The 22431-nt window shown below is 42.5% G+C and overlaps 1 protein-coding gene across 1 annotated transcript in view; it reads right to left on the bottom strand.

Moving 5' to 3' along the window:
• Nucleotides 1-12203: 12203 nt before the first annotated feature.
• Nucleotides 12204-22431, bottom strand: part of LOC126095044 (DNA-directed RNA polymerase III subunit RPC7) — a 61045-nt gene continuing 50817 nt past the window's right edge. The window contains exon 5 of the mRNA XM_049909718.1: nt 12204-12751. Within this exon, the coding sequence (XP_049765675.1) occupies nt 12517-12751 (235 nt within the window). The 3' untranslated portion in view covers nt 12204-12516. The remainder of the gene's footprint in view (nt 12752-22431) is intronic.

The raw sequence follows: 22431 nt of genomic DNA, 5'->3' as shown, positions 1-22431 counted from the left end.
AACCACTGGAGAAGCTCCAAAATTGTGAATCGCGTCCTGTGAATACGCTTTGAAGGTTTCGGTCCAATTAAGACAGTAAAAAATTTTGGTTCAAATGGCTCTGAGCACTATGGGACTTAAGAGCTGAGGTTATCAGTCCCCTAGAACTTAAAACTACTTAAACCTAACTAACCTAAGGACTTCACACACATCCATGCCAGAAGCAGGATTCGAACCCGCGACCGTAGCGGTCGCGCGGTTCCAGACTGTAGCGCCTAGAACCGCTCGGCCACTCCGACCGGCCATAAATAATTTCGCAGTTATTAATTTGTGACTTTTCGTTTGCATTCAGTGCATCGATGTGTTACAAGTAATTACACTCTAGCCCCTAAACCTAGTTAGAGAAATGCGAATAGGACTCATTGACATATAGTGAGGATATTCTGGCCCTTGACACCCACAGCTTTGAGACGAAGCTTATAGTCACTTCCGAGGTCACTCTCAGAAGACATCAGCTGGTATCCTTCCTGGTAGTATAACTGAAATACTGCAACTACGCAGAACATGTATGGCAACTCTGTAACGCCGAATTACTTCCTTGCTAAATTCACTTGATATTATCATGTCATTTCAATTGAATAATGTGAGTGATTTTCTCCTGAGATGTGATGAAAGGACATCAGTTAATGCTTCTGAGTCCACGAACGTCGGTCTACACGGAAAATACAACTACTCTCGTCTCTTGTGTTGCGATTTGTCTGTCATAGAGGCTACTGTGCCAATAAGTAAGACACATATATCGTACCTTTCCGCTAGCTCCGAGGTACTGCGCTTGCCTACCCAGTGCAAGTTGCTTTCCTTCGCCTTCCGAGATTCGCTGAAAGCCGGGTTTTTAATTCTTTTTGTAGCAGAGTTACAAGCAGGCAAGTAGAAGCTCAATAAGGCAATCGTAAGACAACGCTCGAGCAAAAGTCGTCTTCCTACTTTCAGTACCCCTTAGTGTCAGAGCGAAAACCTTCTGGTACTGCAAATATTCATAATGCCACTTTTGTTTTCTTCACTTGGGCGGCACTCGATTTCAGGCGGCGGGTGGCGTCTGGCCGGTGGCGGTAGCCGCTGCAGCGCGAGGAAATACTCGAGCGTAAGCTGTTGTGATCGCGACGCAGCCACGAACTGTCCTGCGGAATTGTTTCTGGAAGTATTAGTTATTACTGGTGGTTAGAATGTGAAGACAATTATCTTCGATGTTCAATCAGACTCATAACTTTAGACGAGAGTTAAAAAAAAAAAAAACTGTAAGCTTAGATTTCGCGACGATTACCAGTAGACCACGCGCTTACCCAACGTAACGTCTTCTCGGAAGTAGACAACACCTCCTCCTGACACTTCCACATCTGACAGTGTTGCCATATTGTGTAGATGGAAGGACCTGGAGTTGTCAGGGGCGGTCGGTTTTATTGGCCGCCTTAAGTGAACGACTCGGACTTAGTTTCTGTGGCGTCCGGCCGGCGCTCAGTTTTTATGTATAAGACTGTACATCTGAGCAAAAAGCGACTGTGGTAGCTGGAGTCCAAGGTTTTCGTACTGAAACACGTACTTTATATTTTTAACCGGGAAGTCATACCAGTTTTCATATAGGAAGCCTTAAAAATTCTGTGGTAGTTCTTTAATAACCATTTATTTTCAGAAAAATTTCATCCACTATTTTATCCTCTTAGTGGCTGAATTTCCAAAAATGATAAACACGTATTTTTTCTGACAGGGAAACCAAATAATTTTAGTAGTTCTAGCTTCAAAGTTGACTTAATAACGTCATATCTTCAGAAAGACTTTCATCTGCTATCTCAACCCCTTAGAAGCGGAATTTCAGACAATCTCTCGTACACTGTATAAGGCCTCACCAAATTTAAAATTTCCGCCTTTGGCGGTTTGGGCTTGGCAATGATGAATCAGTGAATTAGTTTGGCCCTATCTCACCCACTTAGGGGTTGAATTTCTAAAACGAGTGGAACACTTACTTTTTTCATTTCTGGCCGAGAAGCCAAATATCAATTTTCAAAGATTTAGCTTTAAAAATGCTTTCATAATGCAATGTTTTCATAAAACATTGCAGACCTATTTCACCATATTAGGGATTGAATTTCAAAAAACAATTAAATACATACTTTTTTATTTCTAACAGAGAAGCTAAACACATATTTTCATAGATTTAGCTTCCAAAATGAAATATTTCCATCAAAATTTTGATACCCTACTTCACCCCTTTAAGGGGTTGACTATATAAAAACACTGAATCACATTTTTTTTATTCTTAACTGAGAAATCAATACCATTTTCCACAGATGTGGCTTTAAAAATACCTTAGTTCTTCTTTATTAACAATTTATTTTCTTAAAAACGTTTCATCTCCTATTTTGCCCCTTAGGTGTTGAATTTACAAAACTGTTGAAATACACATTTTTTTAATTTATCACCAAGAAACCTAATACCAATTATTTTTGCAGTTCTAGCTTCAAAATTTCCTTAATAGCACCCTTTCACCCCACATTTCACTCCCTTAAAGATGGAATCTCGAAAAATCCCTTCTTAATCGACGCCTGCTGTATATGATCAACACTCTGTGTAAATTTCAAGTTGCTGTCCTCAGTGATTTGAACTGGTTGATGGTGAGTCAGTGAATCAGTCAGTCGGGACATTGCCTTTTGTATACAGGGTGTAACAAAAACGCGTAGCACAAACTGTACGACACATTCCTCTCATGTAGATGAAGAAATTATGTTATACACTACACGATCAAAAGTACCTGGACACCTGGCTGAAAATAACCTACAAGTTCGTGGTGCCCACCATTGGTAATGCTCGAATTTAGTATGGTGTTGGCCTATGCTTAGCCTCAATGACAGCTTCCACTCTCACAGGCATACGTTCAGTAAGTTTCTGGGTTTCTTGGGGAATGGCAGCCCATTCTCCATGGAGTGCTTCACTGAGGAGAGGTATCAATGTTGATCGGTGAGGTCTGGCATGAAGTCGGCGTTCCAAAACATACCAAAGGTGAAACTTTCTGGCATACCAGAGGTGTTCTATAGGATTCAGGTCCAGACTCTGCGCAGGCCACTTCACTACAGGGATCTTATTGTCATGTAACCACTCCGCCACAGGATGTGCATTATGATAGGGTGCTTGATCGAGTTTAAAGATGCAGTTGCCATCCCTGAATTGCTCTTCAACAGTGGGAAGCAAGAAGGTGCTTAAACCATTTGCTGTGATAGTGCCATGAAACACAACAAGGGGTGCAAGCCCCCTTCATGAAAAACACAAGCACACCACCGCCTTCGAATTTTACTGTTGGCACTACACATGCTGGCAGCTGACATTCACCGGGCATTCGCCATACACACACTCTGCCATCGGATCACCACATTGTATACTATGATTCATCACTCCACACGACATTTTTCCACTGTTCGGTTGTCTAATGTTTGCACTCCTTACACCAAGTGAGGCATCGTTTGGCATCTGCTGGTGTGATGTGTGGCTTATGAGCATCCGCTCGACCATGAAATCCAAGTTTTCTCACCTCCTGCCTAATTGTCATAGCACTTGCAGTGGACCCTGATGCAGTCTGGAATTCCTGTGTGATGGTCTGGACAGATGTCTGCCCATTACACATTATGACCTCCTTCAACTGTCAGCAGTCTGTCAGTCAACAGACGAGGTCAGCCTGTATGCTTTTGTGCTATGGATGTTTAGAAGTGTGGAAATATCATTACAGACGTATGACACAAGTGACATCCAATCACCTGAACACGACCGAAGTCCGCAAGTTCCGCAGAGCACCCCATTCTGCTCTCTCAACATGTCTAATGACAAATGAGGTCATTGGTATGGAGTACCTGGCAGTAGATGGCAGCACAATACTCCTAATACAGAAAAGTATCTTTTTGGTGGTGTCCAGATACTTTTGATCACATAGTGTATGAACATGGGTTTGGAAACGCTTTCATTTTCTCCAACTCATTAATCATGGGGAACATATGCAAACAGAATACACCAGCATATCACATGCAACTCTTTCTCACAGGAGATGTCCAATGTGCCCTCCATCTGCATTGATACATGTATCTCAGATGCACTGATGTATCCCTGGACTATTGTGTATGGTTTCACAGCCTTCTATAATACAGGCATAGGGTCTCTGAACATCTTGTGCTGGGATTCCATACACAAGAACTTTAAAATGCCCCCCACAAATGAAAGTCCAGCGGGTTTATGTCGAGTGAGCATGGAGGCCAGGCAGTAACAGGTTCGGTGATGGATTGATAGGTATAGGTGGACCAATTACCTGGCATCCATGCTTTTTGGACCTAAGGCCACTAGACTTATTTGTGGGGGCACTTGAAAGCTCTTGTGTATGGAAGCCAAGCACAAGATTTTCAGTCTCCATGCCCATGTTACGAAAGGTTGCGAAACCTTGCAGATTTGTACAAACTAGGGTAGTATTTCATGCTGAAGTCAGTGGCGGATTGTAACTATACTTTTGTAATCATGGAAATGGCTTGTTTCCGGATCCATGTTTACTGGAAAGTTATTGCTTCTGCCATCATATACTTTCAGTTGTGCCACATTTTGCTGTTAATTATGATGCACCCAGTATGCAGGTGTTTAACCTGGAACAACTAAATATCTCAAAAAATAAGCACTATTCCAAAAAAGTCTTCCATACAAAAAAATAATTTTGAAGGGGACGCCTGTCTCTGCTAGAACTGGTTCCCCTCTGACTCCTCCCCACACACGGGGAGTCAAGCTTTTTATTTTCAATTGGCAACAACGCGCACTCTCCGCCCCCCCCCCCTCCCCCCCGCCCCCCACTTCCACTTTTATTGCATATTTGGATTCTACACCAAAAATACCTAGCCCTAATACACCATTTCCATTTGTGGTAGATGTCACAGCAACCAACAAAAATTTCAGTTTTCTGGCATTTGCAATTGAAAACTGACATACGATTCTGCATTACACTTGCTATAAACATGTAAACTTTTTTGTTCTTAACAGTTGGTATTTATGTTAAAAATGTTATTTATTTTTGTAAATTTAATTGCACAGTAGAATGTTTACATTAGAAATTTGAAAGTCTGGCAAATGAGATACTTTTAATGCAATGTAGTTTTCTGTTTCCTTCACCGTTGATTTCGCTCAGTACCAACAACATCAGGACGATTCATTTCTCTGAGTCTCCTTGAATCTCACCATCTGGGGCAGCTGCTAAGTGGCAGTAAACAAGCAGTACTGGGTTTGAGAACCAAACTGGTTATAACTGGGTTCTAACCTCAAGCTCACTCATAATATAAGGGATGTTAGGTAACACTAGTAGGACTAACTTCATTCACAGTCAACTGCCAGTCTCCTCCCACAAGGAAATCACCATACACCTCACCCAACTGTGCAAGTTATATTCAATCTCACCAAGTGGAACCCACACACCTGAAGCAACTGTGTGAGTTACAATCACAGTCACACCAACTCCACCAATAAGATTCAGTCTCCCCTTTCCTCATACTTATCATTTATTACTAGAGCTTTCTTGTGGGCCTATACATTCCAGGTGTGTGCACCATAAGGAGACATTCATGTTTGTTTGGGGTCAGGATGTTGGGTCTCAATTATAAATATATACTAGTAAAGTAATTATATTATTATTCAAATTATGCCAGTTTCATCATTTTAGGACAGGGAAAGGTGTACTGCTGCTTATGAGAATTTGCAGGAATGTGGAGCCACGGTACAGCTGTTAGGCACAGTTGGGAAGTAGTTCGGGGGGGGGGGCAGCAAGAGGGCAGTGGAAAAGGAGAGAAGTAGAGAAGGGAAAACAAACTAGTGGCAGAAGAGAAGGCAGTATAGTGCTAGAGTCAGAGCAGGCAAGGTTACAGGTAGGTGAAGATGAGGGAGTTACAGCAAAATAGGATGTACACTCCTGGAAATGGAAAAAAGAACACATTGACACCGGTGTGTCAGACCCACCATACTTGCTCCGGACACTGCGAGAGGGCTGTACAAGCAATGATCACACGCACGGCACAGCGGACACACCAGGAACCGCGGTGTTGGCCGTCGAATGGCGCTAGCTGCGCAGCATTTGTGCACCGCCGCCGTCAGTGTCAGCCAGTTTGCCGTGGTATACGGAGCTCCATCGCAGTCTTTAACACTGGTAGCATGCCGCGACAGCGTGGATGTGAACCGTATGTGCAGTTGACGGACTTTGAGCGAGGGCGTATAGTGGGCATGCGGGAGGCCGGGTGGACGTACCGCCGAATTGCTCAACATGTGGGGCGTGAGGTCTCCACAGTACATCGATGTTGTCGCCAGTGGTCGGCGGAAGGTGCACGTGCCCGTCGACCTGGGACCGGACTGCAGCGATGCACGGATGCACGCCAAGTCCGTAGGATCCTACGCAGTGCCGTAGGGGACCGCACCGCCACTTCCCACCGTTAGGCCGTCTTCCGCTCACGCCCCAACATCGTGCAGCCCGCCTCCAGTGGTGTCGCGACAGGCGTGAATGGAGGGACGAATGGAGACGTGTCGTCTTCAGCGATGAGAGTCGCTTCTGCCTTGGTGCCAATGATGGTCGTATGCGTGTTTGGCGCCGTGCAGGTGAGCGCCACAATCAGGACTGCATACGACCGAGGCACACAGGGCCAACACCCGGCATCATGGTGTGGGGAGCGATCTCCTACACTGGCCGTACACCACTGGTGATCGTCGAGGGGACACTGAATAGTGCACGGTACATCCAAACCGTCATCGAACCCATCGTTCTACCATTCCTAGACCGGCAAGGGAACTTGCTGTTCCAACAGGACAATGCACGTCCGCATGTATCCCGTGCTACCCAACGTGCTCTAGAAGGTGTAAGTCAACTACCCTGGCCAGCAAGATCTCCAGATCTGTCCCCCATTGAGCATGTTTGGGACTGGATGAAGCGTCGTCTCACGCGGTCTGCACGAACGCTGGTCCAACTGAGGCGCCAGGTGGAAATGGCATGGCAAGCCGTTCCACAGGACTACATCCAGCATCTCTACGATCGTCTCCATGGGAGAATAGCAGCCTGCATTGCTGCGAAAGGTGGATATACACTGTACTAGTGCTGACATTGTGCATGCTCTGTTGCCTGTGTCTATGTGCCTGTGGTTCTGTCAGTGTGATCATGTGATGTATCTGACCCCAGGAATGTGTCAATAAAGTTTCCCCTTCCTGGGACAATGAATTCACGGTGTTCTTATTTCAATTTCCAGGAGTGTATATTATACGGAAAGTTACAAATCGCACAATTCGGGAAATCTGGCAATGACAGGAAGGATCCAGATAGCATGGTAGTGAAGCAGTCATCGAGGTGAACCACTGTGTTGGGCAGCATCTTTAGTAACCGGTGGCCCATCTGTCTCTTGGCCACAGTTTGTCAATTGCCATCCATGTAGACAGCCAGCTTGTTAATTGTCATGGTCACATAGAAAGGATAACAGTGGTTATAGCATACTTCGTAGAGCACATGACTGCTTTCACCAGTAGCCCTGCCTCTAATGGGATATGAGATGCCTGTTACTGGACCAAAGTAATACGGGTGGGAGGACATATTGCATATAGGTCTATTGCAGGGATGCGAGACACGGGGCAAAGGGTAGGGCTCAGGGGCAGAATGGGGATGGACATGAACATTGTGTAGGTTCAGTGGGTGGCAAAATACTACTGTGGGATGAGTGGGAAGTTAGTGGATAGGATATTCTTCACTTCACGATACAAGAGGTGGTTGAAACCCCAGTGATGAATGCTATTCTGTTGCTCCACTCCCGGATGGCATTGACTCACGAGGTGAGTTCTTTGTGGCTGGATGGTGGGTACATATATAATTAACATTTGTCATCATAGTACAGATAAAACTCAATGACCATACTGTACAAATTAAGAAATATAATATGTGCTTTTTCATTAAGAGTATCTATCCTCATTGTATTCACCACAGTCTGTATACCAATTTCCTCTCCACTCCACGCCTTGTAGTAAAAACTGTAGTGGGCAGTAACTAAACCAGTTTGACTTTTGTTTGGAGAATAAACACTTTTTTTACTCTCACAGTCTCTTGCGTTCTCTCCTGAACTGGCGTACTAAATTGTTTTCCATGTTATGTTGTGAAATTTTGTATTTTTGGTCAAATGCTCCACAGCATGCCGCCTCCTGCTTCTGTTTTCGTACACTTTGGATGCCACATCCCAAAGACAAAAGAAGGCCTGAAAATTTTCCCCATTGTCTCCACGGCAGGCAAGCAGGAACTGACTACAAGAAGTCACATAAAACTGTCGCATGTTCCCCGTTATCACTGGGGACCTGATACTTGCGGCTGTTGTATTGCGATAGTCACGTAACAAGAAAAATGTCATGGAATGACTGCATACCTCGGCCCAAATTCTGTGAGTTATGTCACTACGTATGTACGAGGCTCAAGCAGCAGGAACTAGGGGCCTGTGAGACGAGGCAGTGGCTCACACTGAACCAGGGGCTATGTATCATTTGACCTCAAGGGCAGCAGGTTGTCCGAGGCAAATTAAGATGCCTGCCCAACTTTGGGAGCAGGGAGGCACTGTCAATTAATGTGGAAAGTTTTATTACAAATAACTTTGTTACAGTGCAGCTACCCCCAGAAAGCTTATATAGGAAAGCCCTTTCACTAACAGATGGTTACATTCACATTCAATCTATTTTCTGCAAATACAGCACTCAGAATTTCTTCTGAAGATAACACATTGCAGAATTTGAATGACTTGGTAGAAACTCTTCCTCAGTATGCAGCTTTGTGAATGGTAAAGATGAAGTTCCACCAATGAGAAATGTTAAAAATTTATTCACTGTTAGTGAAAAGTTTATCATAGAAGCAACTCAAGAAATCTTTGTGCAGGACTAATAATAAATGCCCTGGTCGGCTTTCCGATATCTGTTTTACTTACAAAACATACCATTGCTTTATTTTGTGAACTTCAGACAGCGGCAGTTTTAGAGCCGTCTCTTCGGCTGGAATCTCATCAACTGGTGTAGAAATGACTTCAGTAATGAGAACTGCTTCAAAATGACCTTGATGACCAGTGAAGGTGTCTCTGGAGACGCCCCGGACACAGGTGGAATACCAATCTGTCGCCCACTATACAGCCTGACAACAGGAGTGATGGTCTGGGTTGCCATTTCTTTTCACAGCAGAACCTCTTTGGCTGTGAACCGCAGCACCCTTTACACCTTGTTTTGGTCTTACATTTCAGGAAGATGATGCCCACCCACCCGTGGCAATAGCTTCTAGTGCTTTACTTCATGTTTGCCAACCATACCTTGCCCAGCAAGGTCTCTGGATCTTTTCCCGATTGAGAATGTTTGCAGTACTATGGATAGGGCTCTCAAACCAGCTCAGGACTTTGACGATCGAACGTACCAATTGGACAGAATATGGTGTGATATCCCTCAGGAGGATATTCAACAACTTATCAATCAATTCCAATCTGAATAACTGCTTGCATTAGGGCTAGAGGTGGATGACCACATTATTGACTTGTTCAATTTATGAAGCTCTTTGTCTACAACAAATTGTCCAAGTTTTCTAAAGTTGTAATCATTTAGTTGTCTGTGCATGTACATCACATCTACCAATTTCCATCCCATTCCAATAATTCCTTCATCGTGCTTGTCTTTCATTTTCTCTATCTTAGTGTATTTACATACTGTTACATCGGAGGTTACCAAACTTTTTTTCACAGTGGGCCAGATAACTGACAAAGTGACAAGGGTGGGCTGCACCATCATTCTGTACTACATATAGATACAATAATTGAAAACTGAAAATGGTAAGTTTAAGCACATAGCAGTCAGGAGGTCTCCTATATTCTCAGAATAATATTAAAAATGTCCTTTTTTCTAAAAATAATATATATATTTTAAATTTTATCACAACAGCTCATGCACCATACATTTCATAAAGCACTTTGAAATCCCATCAGCGGGCCAGATGAGCTGATGTCATGGACAAGATTCGTCCCATGGGCCATAGTTTAGCAACCCATGTTACACCAAACTACACATTGACAAGTGGGAGATTGGACTGTCTCCACCTGGTGTGTTTTCCTCCCCAATGATTAACATATTTTTTTCCAAAATTCATTCAGTTTCTAAAATAGTCATTTTTATGATCTGTAATAGACATATGAAAACTTCAACTTCATAATTCGGCCAAGATAATTATAACTTCATTATGAAAACCATCTATCTGAATATTCTGAATCAATTGGTATGATTAATTTGGCCAGAGATCATGTTAACTAGAAAATATCATTATTTGAAAATATTCACACAGCACAGGTTTGCAGATCTGGGGTGAGCTAGGAGGCACTTCAGTATTAGGACCTAAACAATTCAGTAGTGCAGCACTCCAAGTTTACAATAATGTATTTTATTTTATTATGATAAACAGGACTTGAGCTACCTAGGGGCATTGAAATAAATCACTGGGCAAGTTTGAGAATCTGTGCTGGACTGGGACTCTAAGCAGGATGCTCCACTTCTCTAGAGCAGTTGCTCTAACTGCCTCAGCTATCCTGACACACTTCACAGCCAACCCAAACTCTCAACCTACCATCAGCCCTGGATCTACAATATTTCCGAACCAGGAAAAAAATTTGGCATTACCGATGGAACAGGCAGCACATTTCAATCCATGATTTTATTTTTCCAAAGTTTCATAATCTTCCATGTTAACAGAATTTAAAGTTCAGAGAGGCTGCCACTTTTCATAGTAAATTGTGTCATTACTTCTATGAGATTCTGAACTTTGACTACCTACTTTTAATGCCATAATTTTTCTGTACAACATGACATACAGCATTGATTGATTAACTTACTAATTAATAATGTCATGTAATTCACTAATGTAACATGGAACCTAGGCATGTAAATGAGGGGAAATCACATTGCAGAAGAAATTTTTTATAAATTAGAACCAATAACATTGTGGTTTCAGTTGCCTGAAACTGCAGTCGTGTGTGTGAGTTGCGTCTGCATGAGCGTGTGTGTGTGTGCGCGCGTGTGTGTGTGTGTGTGTGTGTGTGTGTGTTTCTATTATTGACAAAGGCCACTGGCCAAAAGCCTGAAGTGTGAAAATCTTTTTATTGTGCCTACCTGTAGACTCAACATCTCTACTATATGCTGAGTAGAAACTTTTCTTCTCATAATATTGTTACAATAACATTTTCTGTAATCCAAAATTCTATTGGTTCTTGTAGTTCATAAAAAACAGTAAATTCCAACCTAGCCAAATTTTAAAGTATTGTAAGTTTTCAAAGAAAGAGTTTATTCTCACACCACTCTTTATAATACCCAACCCTATCATGGAATCGTTAGTCTGTGGTGAGACTAATGGAGTAATTATGCCTATGCCAACCTATATAGCAAATGTACCATAGCTGCCCTGTGGATATGTTACACCAAAAAAGTGCATCACATTCGAGGCATGTTCTATATCCTGCCACTTGTTACTCATACTTCAGTGACAGTTTTTGATAATCACTTTTAATGTGACTGTACTGATCTCCAACAATGACCTACAATGACAGTATTGTTTGATGAGAACAAAATCTGACTGCACTTCTAGCTAACATTAATAATTCTATTTGAATTGAATAACATTGAGATATCCTGCCTTAACTATGTTGCTATTGAAGAAAGTGTTCCGTTTTGCGATTTCAATGATAATTTCTTGCCACTGTTAAATCAACTGCCATATTGGTATTAGGTTACCGTACTCACGTTGCAACTCGACAATGACTGCCGGATGCAATACATAGCTACCTATTTATCCGTATCGAACTAAAGTATGTGAGGCTTGAACTGGCCATGAACCGCAGATCAGACAACATCGAAGTGATACTGAAGTGTTTGAACTTCCAAGTTTTGGTGTGGACGACATTATTGACAACAGCCTCCTTTCACCACCAACTTTCCAACCAGTTTTTGAAGAAGGTGCCAGCTACTGAAGGCATCTGTGCAGGTAAATCAGGTGGGCTACACGGTGCTTCCTTTTTGGGAAAGGAAGAGTTGCCATACAACTACTAATTTTACGATGCCACACAATATGGACATCTTAGACACAAAATATTTATCAGATAAGATCTACTATTAAAAGAAATCTCAAACACACAAACAATCAACTGTTTATTTTGATTCTTTAATCTGTGGGAAATGGCAAATTGCCTGTGGCTTCTGAATCAGGTCCTTTTAGCAACGTGCGTTTGACGATTTTTCTGATTTTTCGCCAGCACGAGTGCTGGCAATCTCCAAGATTCACCCTCCAAACATTACAAAAATCATTAATCAAACATTGGCCAAAGAACCCCAAGACAGAAGCCAACACGCAATTTGTCAACAAGTGGCAATGAAAGCCATTACAATTACGTTGTATGTTACATATTTACATGATAAAAACCTATCACACTATTTACATTCATTTACACATCAATATACAGGTCCATCCTCCAAATTGTCATCATCGTCATCTAGATAGCCCTCCCCATTGTCAAAATAATTATTTGCATAATCTGTTCCATCGTCCATTTCCTCATCGGGGTCTTCAATCTCCTCTTCGTCTTTGTCTTCAGCATCATCTGCATCCTTTTCTTCAGATTCCTTCTGTTCTTCTTCCTCTTCTGCATCTCCTAGCTGACCTTCTGTCTTTTCTAGTTCTTCTAACCTAAACCACACAATATTATTATAATTTACAATACTATTCAAAAATCAAATATCATTCTTTTTTCTCACCTGGCATTAGCATATTTGTTATATGAGAAGTGACAAAATATTTATTAACAAAGCAAGAAAGTATCATTTGTGACTAAATGAAATGGTGAGAAACAGAGAGAAATTATTTGACTTGGATTTATTTGTCTGAAATTATTCAAGTAGTAAAGATGGTCAAAGAAGTCAGTAACAAGTTTACCATGTATAAGAAGAATGCATTGAGTAAGAGAATGACATTTTTTTTTTTTCCCCTTTTCAGAAAGTTATGGGAAAAGAGACGGTGTAGTTTTATGCAAGAAAGAAATGTTTGAGGAATCATGAATATAATTAGCCATGAACTGTCAGTATTCATTCACTAAGATAAGCAATTGGCTTCTACAGACCTGTACCGCATATTACAAAATTATTCTATTGATGTGTGAATTAAATTGTTTTACTCTCAATGACTGCTACAATATAAGACATTAATTTAAGAAACCACCTGAGCTGCCAGAATTGGCACCTAATTACAACATATTTCAAACAAATCTTGCTACAGTTTCAAGATAACACGAGTTACATTCATGGGTCTACAAGAGTATCACAGGTTTTAACCTAGAAATCCTGTTAGTTTAAATTTTACCAAAGTGGTTGCAACATGAGGCCATAAGGAGTATTTCAGATGCACTCACTATTTGGATTCTAACCACAAAGGCTATATGACAATGACAGTTTTTCCAGCTGCAATCCATTCTTGGTGCTATGCATATGCTGCCAAATCCGAGCACAGTTTATCCCTATGCCAACTGACTTTGGTAATGATTTCACACTGCGCCATAGAATAGACTGCATCTCAGATTCTGGAAATATATCTGTTATTAATCTTGTTTAAAATGTTCTCCATACCCAGGATGAATTTTTACTCTGCAGTGCAGTGTGTTCCAATTTAAAACTTCCTGACAGATTAAAACTATGTGCCAGACCACCACTTGAACCCATGATCTTTGTCTTTCGCAGGCAAGTGCTCCACTGACTACACTGTCCACACAGGATCCACCTCACAACCTTTACTTTTGATATTATTGCAGTTAATGTTAATGGTACATCATTTTATTCCTTTTTGGAGGTGATACAAGCATTATTGTTAAGCCAGTCAAAGAAGGAGGGAAAACACTATAGCTGATCTCACACAGAGGATGGTTCACCATAAGTCTGCTAGAACACGTGCTTGAAGCCAGCTAGCAGGTGGAAGTGATGGCTACCTCACATGGTGAACCTCTCACAAGGCGTATGATCCAGTGCAAAAGGAAGCTGCTTAACTTGACTCAGTGAGCAGCAAAGTATGCAAGACAGCTGAATAGCAATCTTTATCAAACAATTGTAAAGAAACTATCTGGTAAAAAAGTGTGATTTGTTGCTTATCTTATTATTTCATTCTCCATTTCATGATGAACTGCCTATCGTTTCACTAATGGACATTGTTATTGTGATCTTTTGACATTAAGTAAATTATTGCAAGAAATTTTTGCAGTGAAAAGTAAAGGTTGTCTCTATTGTGTTTAAGCATAGCATGCACCACCAGCCAGCACCACAGGTGTCAACAGGTCGACAACCCACTCCACAGACAGAATGTAGCCCAGCGATTGCCGCACCAAGAAGCCACAGCGAAGGCACCGCCAGAGAAGTGACAAGTGCTGGTGCCACAGCAGAGTAGGTCATTCCAAGTTAGCTTGACTACCGAGAAGACCATGTTATACCTGTGTACTTCACACTGCATCATCTGCTTCTAGCAAGTCCACACCAGCAACTTAACTTCAGAATCTGCTGTCTGAGCTGAGTTGTACAAAGCTGAGTATTCGTCAATAAATGTGTGTGTTCTTATCACTAATCATTATCAGTGTTTCAATGTTCTCCTCTTCCTCCTCCTCCTCCTCCTCCTCTCACAGTGTTTCTCTCAGCGCACTGTAAACAGTTGAGGGCTACAACATGTAAAATCTCCTTTTGAGGTTGCACCAAAAGTGTGATACAACAGCTGGTGCCACACAGGAAAAGGATCTGTGCAAGTTACAGAATTAATTTTTGATTTTACCCACTTACCCTTGTTACTTCTTATCTATTTCTTGTTATTTCTTTCTATATGCGTGGTACATCAGTGTGTGGACTTTTGATTCAGGACAGACACTACTACTGAGACGAGTGTGTTATTTTGTGTGTGGCATCTAACCGAAATTCCTTACAGGGATGGCTTCTGCATCACAAGACGATTCTCTAATGCCCGTTATTCAGTTACAGAGTGAGCAAACGCAGCAGTTGCCGCAAGCTGTGATGGAGCTAACAACAACAGCAGAATCTACAAGCGGCACAGCAGCCTCAACCGCAGCCTCCAACGGCTATTCCACCATTCCACAGTTTCAACAAACAGCATGAGGACTGGTCAGAATTTTTAGCTCAATTGACTAACCATATGGAGGGGCACCAAATGCAAGGTAAAAAGAGCAAAGCATTCTTTTCATAGTGGGCACAGAAGATTACAGGATCATAGTGAATATTTTCCTGAGGAACAACCAGAACAGTTAAGAGTTTTAAGACTTTAGTTAGCAAGTTAATCACTTACTTTGATGAACAACAACTCATGGCTGCTGCAAGGTTCAAGCTTTTCCACCTTCAGTGAGCAGCAGCTCGAACTCAAACAGCAGATCATTGAATTGCAAATTTTTGTGTCGTCGTGGACAATCATACAGCGATGTCATGCTGTATGACACTATAACTCAAAATATTTGTGACAATAGAATTCGTGCTTCTATTTTGAAACAAATTGATCCTTCTTTAGATGCCACACAGGCAGAATGCTGGTAGACAAAAAACCATAGCAAAGTCCTGCCCAAAGTACTTTAGTCCCATAAGCATGCTCAGTGCCCAAGTCGCGATGCTACTTCTTGTTTTTGTGTTACAAAAGGCCATGTTCAGTCAGTGTGCACGTAAAAGCTGCATGAATGACAAATTCCCAAGTAACATGCCACCAAACCAGTTCAAATCATTATTGTTGCCAACAGCACACCCATCCATGGAACAGTGCAGCCCGGTGGCTGTAATAAATGTTGTGAAAGGTCACCCAATTACAAAACTTAGTGAACACCAGATGGGTGATTTTCATGTGCCAAACAAGTCATGCTGATGCAAACACAGGTCCACTACTAAATCTTTGCCCACTGCATATGTCATGCACTTTAGCAGCCCACACCAATGACAGGAATGTAGTCAGGACAAGGTGATTGTTACTTTGACAGTAGCTAAGAAAGATGTCAAATTGCAACTGGACAATGGTGCTTCCATTACACTTCTGAACAAACTTACTCACGAACGATTAGGGTCACTAATACTGAGGCCAGCTACATATGTTGTCAGCGTATAATGGACAGTTAACTCCAGTTTTAGGAACGTTAAGTATGTCAGCTACTTTTCAATGTGTAACAAAGGCAGTTGCATTCACAGCGCATTCTGCCAAATCTTCACAGAATATTTTTGACTTAGACACTCTTGACATTTTCGGATTGACAATCCATAATTCAGTGTTGCAAATTTCAACAGACATCACTACAGACAAGCTTCAAGCTGTGTAGTAAACTTTTCAGTGACGGGTTGTATGAACAGTTCTTTAGCTCACGTATCAGACAAAGACAATGCACAACTAAAGTTTTGTCGGGCTAGGCAACTGGCCATTGCCATTAGGAAACAGGTCACTGAACATTTATGGCAATGGCAAGCTGACAGGGTCATCACGGCCAATCAGTGCAAGTCAGTGGTCTTCCCCATTATTCATCCTTAACAAACCTTCAGGATGTCTTTGTGTTGATTTTAAGTTGACTGAGAACTCTCAGACAGTGATAAACACAAACCCCTTCCCCCTGCCCAAAGGAACTGATGGACGAGGGTCATTATTTTTCCAAAATAGACTTGGCGGATGCTTATGTTCAATTACTTTTAGAACAAGTAACTACCAAGGTGCCTTCTTGCTCAAATTACCTGGATAACATTGTCATGTTGGACATTCTGCAGAACATTTAGCCAATCTCATGTGCCTTTTTCAAGTACGGTTATCAGCAGGCCTCACGACAAGTGCCCTTTTTTCCAGATGGAAATGGAGTATCTGGAACATGTCATTAATGTGCAGGGTATTCATCCCACCGAGACTAATTTGTGAGCCATCAAAGATTTGCTGGCTCCCAAAAATCTAAAGGAATTGCAAGCCAGTGTTAGGCAAACTGAACTACTTCAAGTTCATTCCTCACACCTCTCAGACTGCAGCTCTGCTTCACAAGTTACTGTGTAAGGATGTTCCATTTGCATGGATCAGGGAATTTCAGCTGACTTTTAATCAATTGAAATGAGCATTACTTAGTACCACATGCTTCATATGTTTTGATCTGGCTAAACCAATGGTGTCAGCAGTTGATGCTTCTTCTATTGGCCTATGCACCATTCTGTCACAACATGTTGAATCAACAGATTGTCTAATAGCACTTGCCACAAACTTCTGACTAACATTCAGGAAAATTAGTCAGATTGATAAAAAAGCATTGGTGATCATTTATAGTGCCGCCAAGTTTCATCGTTACCTCTATGGAAGGAAGTCCTACTTGGTCACGGATCTTAACCCACTCACTCTTCCACCCAATCAACGCTGTCCTGCCAAATACAGCACAAAAATTGCAACAATGGGCTTTCCTGCCGACAAAGTACAACTATGAAATCTTATATCACCCTATGGCTCAACATTTCAATGCTGATATGTTTTCGAGGTTACAGGTGGACAAGGATGGTCAGTTTGACTCCTCTGATGCATCGTGTTGTCGAATAAACACACTGGATGCTTCCTCAGTTCACGATTTCTCAATGGTCTTGCATCGCACAGCACAGGAGACAGCTACAATTGCAGATTTAGACACTGTGATGAATTACACGCACACGGGATGGCCAAGGAGAGTGAAAAACATAGTTCTGCTGGACGTATGTTTGTACTTCGTTCACCACCAACCCTTGTCAGCACCGCGTGGTGTTTTACTGTTACCAACTGTGAATGACCAGGCCCGGGTTATCATCCCATGCGCCTTTCAGCAGGATGTTGTAAGGTTGTTGCAGTAGGGGTACTGAGGTACTGCGAGGTCAAAACAGCTTGACCAACGCCATTATTCTTGGCCAGGGCTGGATGCCCAGACTGAAGACATGACATCTTCCCTTTGTGGTTCCGATAAACTCTACAACATTGGCCAGTCCTATCAAAACACTTACTTCAATTTTTTGCATCAAGGGCTTGCCAGAAGTGCTAGTGCCTGACAATGGACCACAGCTCACCTCACAGAAAACTGAACAATTTTGCATGACCAACAGTACTGTATCTGAGACCATGACACTGTTCCACCTGAAATCAAATGTGTGTGATACAACAGCTGGTGCCACGCAGGAAAAGGATCTGTGCAAGTTACAGAATTAATTTTTGATTTTACCCACTTACCCTTGTTACTTCTTATCTATTTCTTGTTATTTCTTTCTATATGCGTGGTACATCAGTGTGTGGACTTTTGATTCAGGACAGACACTACTACTGGGACGAGTGTGTTATTTTGTGTGTGGCATCTAACCGAAATTCCTTACAGGGATGGCTTCTGCTATCATAACAGCAATCACAGCAGTGGTCCTCCAGCGTTCAAGACTCCAGCCCTACATGTCGGCATGTGCCCTCCCTGCAGTTTGTCAAATGTTCCCGTGAGGGCTCAGTGTGAATGCTAAGGTGCAGACGGAAGCCTGTCACTGGGTGCAGTCCCAATTTCCGTCCCATCTGCTGCATCTCCACTCAGACCTCCTCCCTTGCCTTCAGTTTGCACTGCAGCCATATGCAACCACGGCCAGAAGATTTGGGGGAAGAGTGTGGTGTCATAAGCACAGCATGCACCACTAGGCATTAACAGGTCGACAACCCACTCCAGAGACAGAATATAACCCAGTGATTGCTGCACCACAAAGCTGCAGCAGTGGCACCACCAGACAAGTGATACATGCCGGTGTCGCAGCAGAACATGCAGTTCCAAGTCAGCTCGACTACCGAGAAGACCGTCTTCTCCTTGTGTACTTCGCGTCACATTATCTGCTTCTAGCGATTCCATAACAGCCCGTCTTCAGTGAACATTCTAGTGGGACAAGAACTGTTAACCATCTATCCTTAGCTTCTGGAATAGTAGTTGAACGTCAGTATCTGCTGCCTGAGCTGATTTGTAGAAAGTAGAGAATCCGTCACTAAATGTGTGCTTTCTCGTCACTGATCATTATCAGTGTTTCAGTGTACTCCTCGTTCTCCTCTCATACTGCCCTCAGCACACTATAAATATTTGAGGGTGGTGACGAGTGAAATCTCCTACTGTGGTTGTATCAAAAGTATGACAACAGCTACGAATCTGCATTTCTGCGTTTGGTGCATGTTAAGTCATATGTTGCTGCGTATGAAATGTAGTGAACATATTTAATTTTTTTTTAAACTTGAGAAGATATTGCTATCTATCACCAATTTCAAGAAAATGGGTTGTACATAAAGTGCTTCATCCCAAAAACGTGTGCCAGCGATAAAACCAGAATGAGATATTCGTAAAATTCCTTGCATCTCAAATGGTTTCACACATCAAAATAATAACTCTAAGGCAAAATGTCATATATAATTAAAGATGCTATAGAAACAAATGTATAAGATAATGACCTAATTGTAATGGACACTTAATACTGTAATAGAGGATTAAGGAGTTCAGAAGTTTTTAGTCCAGATATGTAATAATGAGTACTGTCAGACATGGAGACGAGGGCAGAATCTCAAAATATTGTAGCACTAGAACAAGTGAAATATGAACCACTGGAAATTAATGTGAAATTCAGTGCTGGTTGTAGTTTATGGCACTCAAACAGAAAGAGAAGAAGTGGCAAAGCAGTTGGCCCCAGGGGTAAAGCCTGATTAAAAAATGTCTTGCTGCTGTCACTAATTGCAAAATTCAGTAATCTCCACAGATGGAACTCACCACTAAAATATGTAAAGTAAATTCTAACATGCAAGCAGTAAATTCTCATGTGTAGTTGGAAATGGTAAGATTAAAAACTGAAACGAGGCATGAAATTGGTGAATAGTTTACAAAATGTAACTTTTAATTAGAATAGCAGGTGAAGAGACCATTGAAAAAGATGACTACTAAGGTAGATTCTGATACTGTTGCGGCATCCGATAATGGTGATGAACCACACAAAGAATCAATCTCAAAAATGGTGGAAATGAATGAGACTGTTATCATTCCTCAACAGATGCAATGGAATTAGAGAGAGAGAGAGGGAGAGAGAACAAGACTAAGATTAATAATGAAGTTAACTAGCGTAAGTGGAACAGAATTATAATTTTAAGGGGCATGTGAAAGACAAAACACAGGTGCTGGTTGCAGAGCTCGAGTTGTTTCAAAGAATATAGTTGTGCATAATCTGATAATGGATGCGCAATTGATAAAAAGCAAGCACACTAAGTTTTCAAGACAGGTATATGTTGGCTTTGTTTGCTACTTCAGCAGATGCAGCTTCAGTTGCTGTAGGAAATTTAATTACTATCACCCACATGGAAATGTGCACCCAAAATTGTTCACATAGGAATTACTGGATGTGTTACCTATACCCTGGCCAGAGCAAGAATAAATTTCTTTTGGTTGGCTGACTGACTGGAATGAGGGGGAAGGAGGTGGAGGGGGAAGGAGGTGGAGGGGGAAGGAGGTGGAGGGGGAAGGAGGTGGAGGGGAAAGGAGGGGGCAGAGGAGGGATGGATGGGGAGCACAGAGGAGGGGAGGGAGTGTTGAAGCAACAGGTCATGAATGGAATTAGGGCCACAGACTGAATGGTGTGCAGAGATGATGGCCAGGAGAAGTCCCTGTTCAATAAAATGTTCATTGTAAGTTCCTGCCTGAGAATGGGAACCTACAGATCTGTACAAAGGCCATCTGGGAGGGCTAGATGCAGGATGGAAGATGGCCATTGGCAACCTTGCAGGGTTTTATTTTATTTTAGGATGCAAAAACAACTAGAGTCATACACACCCATGTCAGAACCATAGAACACAAAAGTGTGGGCGGGATGAAAGGAGTTAAAAACAACTACACATTAAGCCCAATCAATGAAAGGAAAGACAGCTGCAAACAGGGACTTCGAGAAAGGTCCATAAAATACGCCACAGAGAAACGGAAGTCCTGAACTAAAGATTAAATGCCCTTCACCATATTGCTACAATAGATAAAAAGTACAATATGGTCTACAGCCCACGCGTCATTTGCTAAAAAGGCCGATAACTAAGATGGCAAACATAAATGAGAATGTAAGAGGTTAAAAAACAGGGCATTCTGACAGGAAATAGCAAACCATCAAAGATTGAGAGCAATGAGCACAAAGTGGGGGAGGGGGGTCCCCTATTTAACAAATGGCAATGGCTAAGTGGGGGGGGTGGGCTACTTAACAAATGGCAATGGCTAAAAAGACAGTGCCTAATATGCAGCCTAGCTAAAATGATCTAAGCTTGTTCCCATGAACAGAGGACCAGTGGTGGTGCCAAAGTGATACCACCTGCTGACAGACGGCAACACAGACTCGTCGGAGGGAATGGAAGAACTAGCAGGCCGCGATACGAGGACTGCAATGTTGGCAGCAGCATCAGCGGCCTCTTTTCCCATCTGGCCAATGTGACCATGAACCCACATAAACATCACAGTGGCTCCATCATGAGTGAACAAGTGACAGCTTTCCTAGACCCACTGCACTAAGGTATGGGCAATGTACAGCACACAGAGGCTCTGAAGGGCACAGACAGTTGGAGCAGATGACGCAATTGAAAAACCTGTGTCTCTGAATGAACTGCGTGGCCAGACACAGGGCAAAGAGCTCTGTTGCAAATACTGAGCAGTGTTCCAGAAGCCAATACTATAAAATCGTTGGTGCCAATGACAAAAGCACACCCGACACCACGGTCAGTCCAAGAGCCATCAGTGTACACAAAGGTACTATCGCAGAGTTCCATGCGAAGATCGTGAAACTTACAGCGATAGAGTGAGGTTGGAGTAGTGTCCTTAGAAAGAAAATGAAGGCCAAGGTGAACACGGGCCGCTGTACAAAGCCAAGGTGGGGAAGGGCTCACACCCACCGGGAAAGTTGCTGGTAGCTTGAAGTTAAGCTGCCATAGCAAGAGCCAAAAGAGAATTCCAGGAGGTAACAGAAGAGAGAGAGACCCCACACTGGTGATCAAAAGTGTCATTGAAGGAGGCGGCACAAGATGGGTGGCCATGCATAGCAGACAAATGGCATGCATAGCTGCTGAGGAAAAAGTCACGGCAGTATAGCAACGGTGGTTCAGCAGCTTCTGCATGCAGACTCAACTGGGCTAGTGTAAAAGGCGTCAGTGGCCAAATGGATGCCGCGATGGTGGGTAGTATTAAGACAGCATAAGGGGGACAGATGTGCAGATGCATAAACAAAGTACCCATTGTCTAGTTTTGAACAGACAAGGGACCAGTACGAACAGAAGAGGGTGGCCTGACCTGCTCCCCAGGAAGTATCGCTAAGGACCCATACAGCATACAGTGGGTGGCCAGATAA

Source organism: Schistocerca cancellata, chromosome 8 (assembly GCF_023864275.1).
Source record: "Schistocerca cancellata isolate TAMUIC-IGC-003103 chromosome 8, iqSchCanc2.1, whole genome shotgun sequence".
Classification (NCBI taxonomy): Eukaryota; Metazoa; Arthropoda; class Insecta; order Orthoptera; family Acrididae; genus Schistocerca; species Schistocerca cancellata.
The sequence above is the reverse complement of the archived record's forward strand: the minus strand, read 5'-3'. Positions and strand labels throughout refer to the sequence as shown.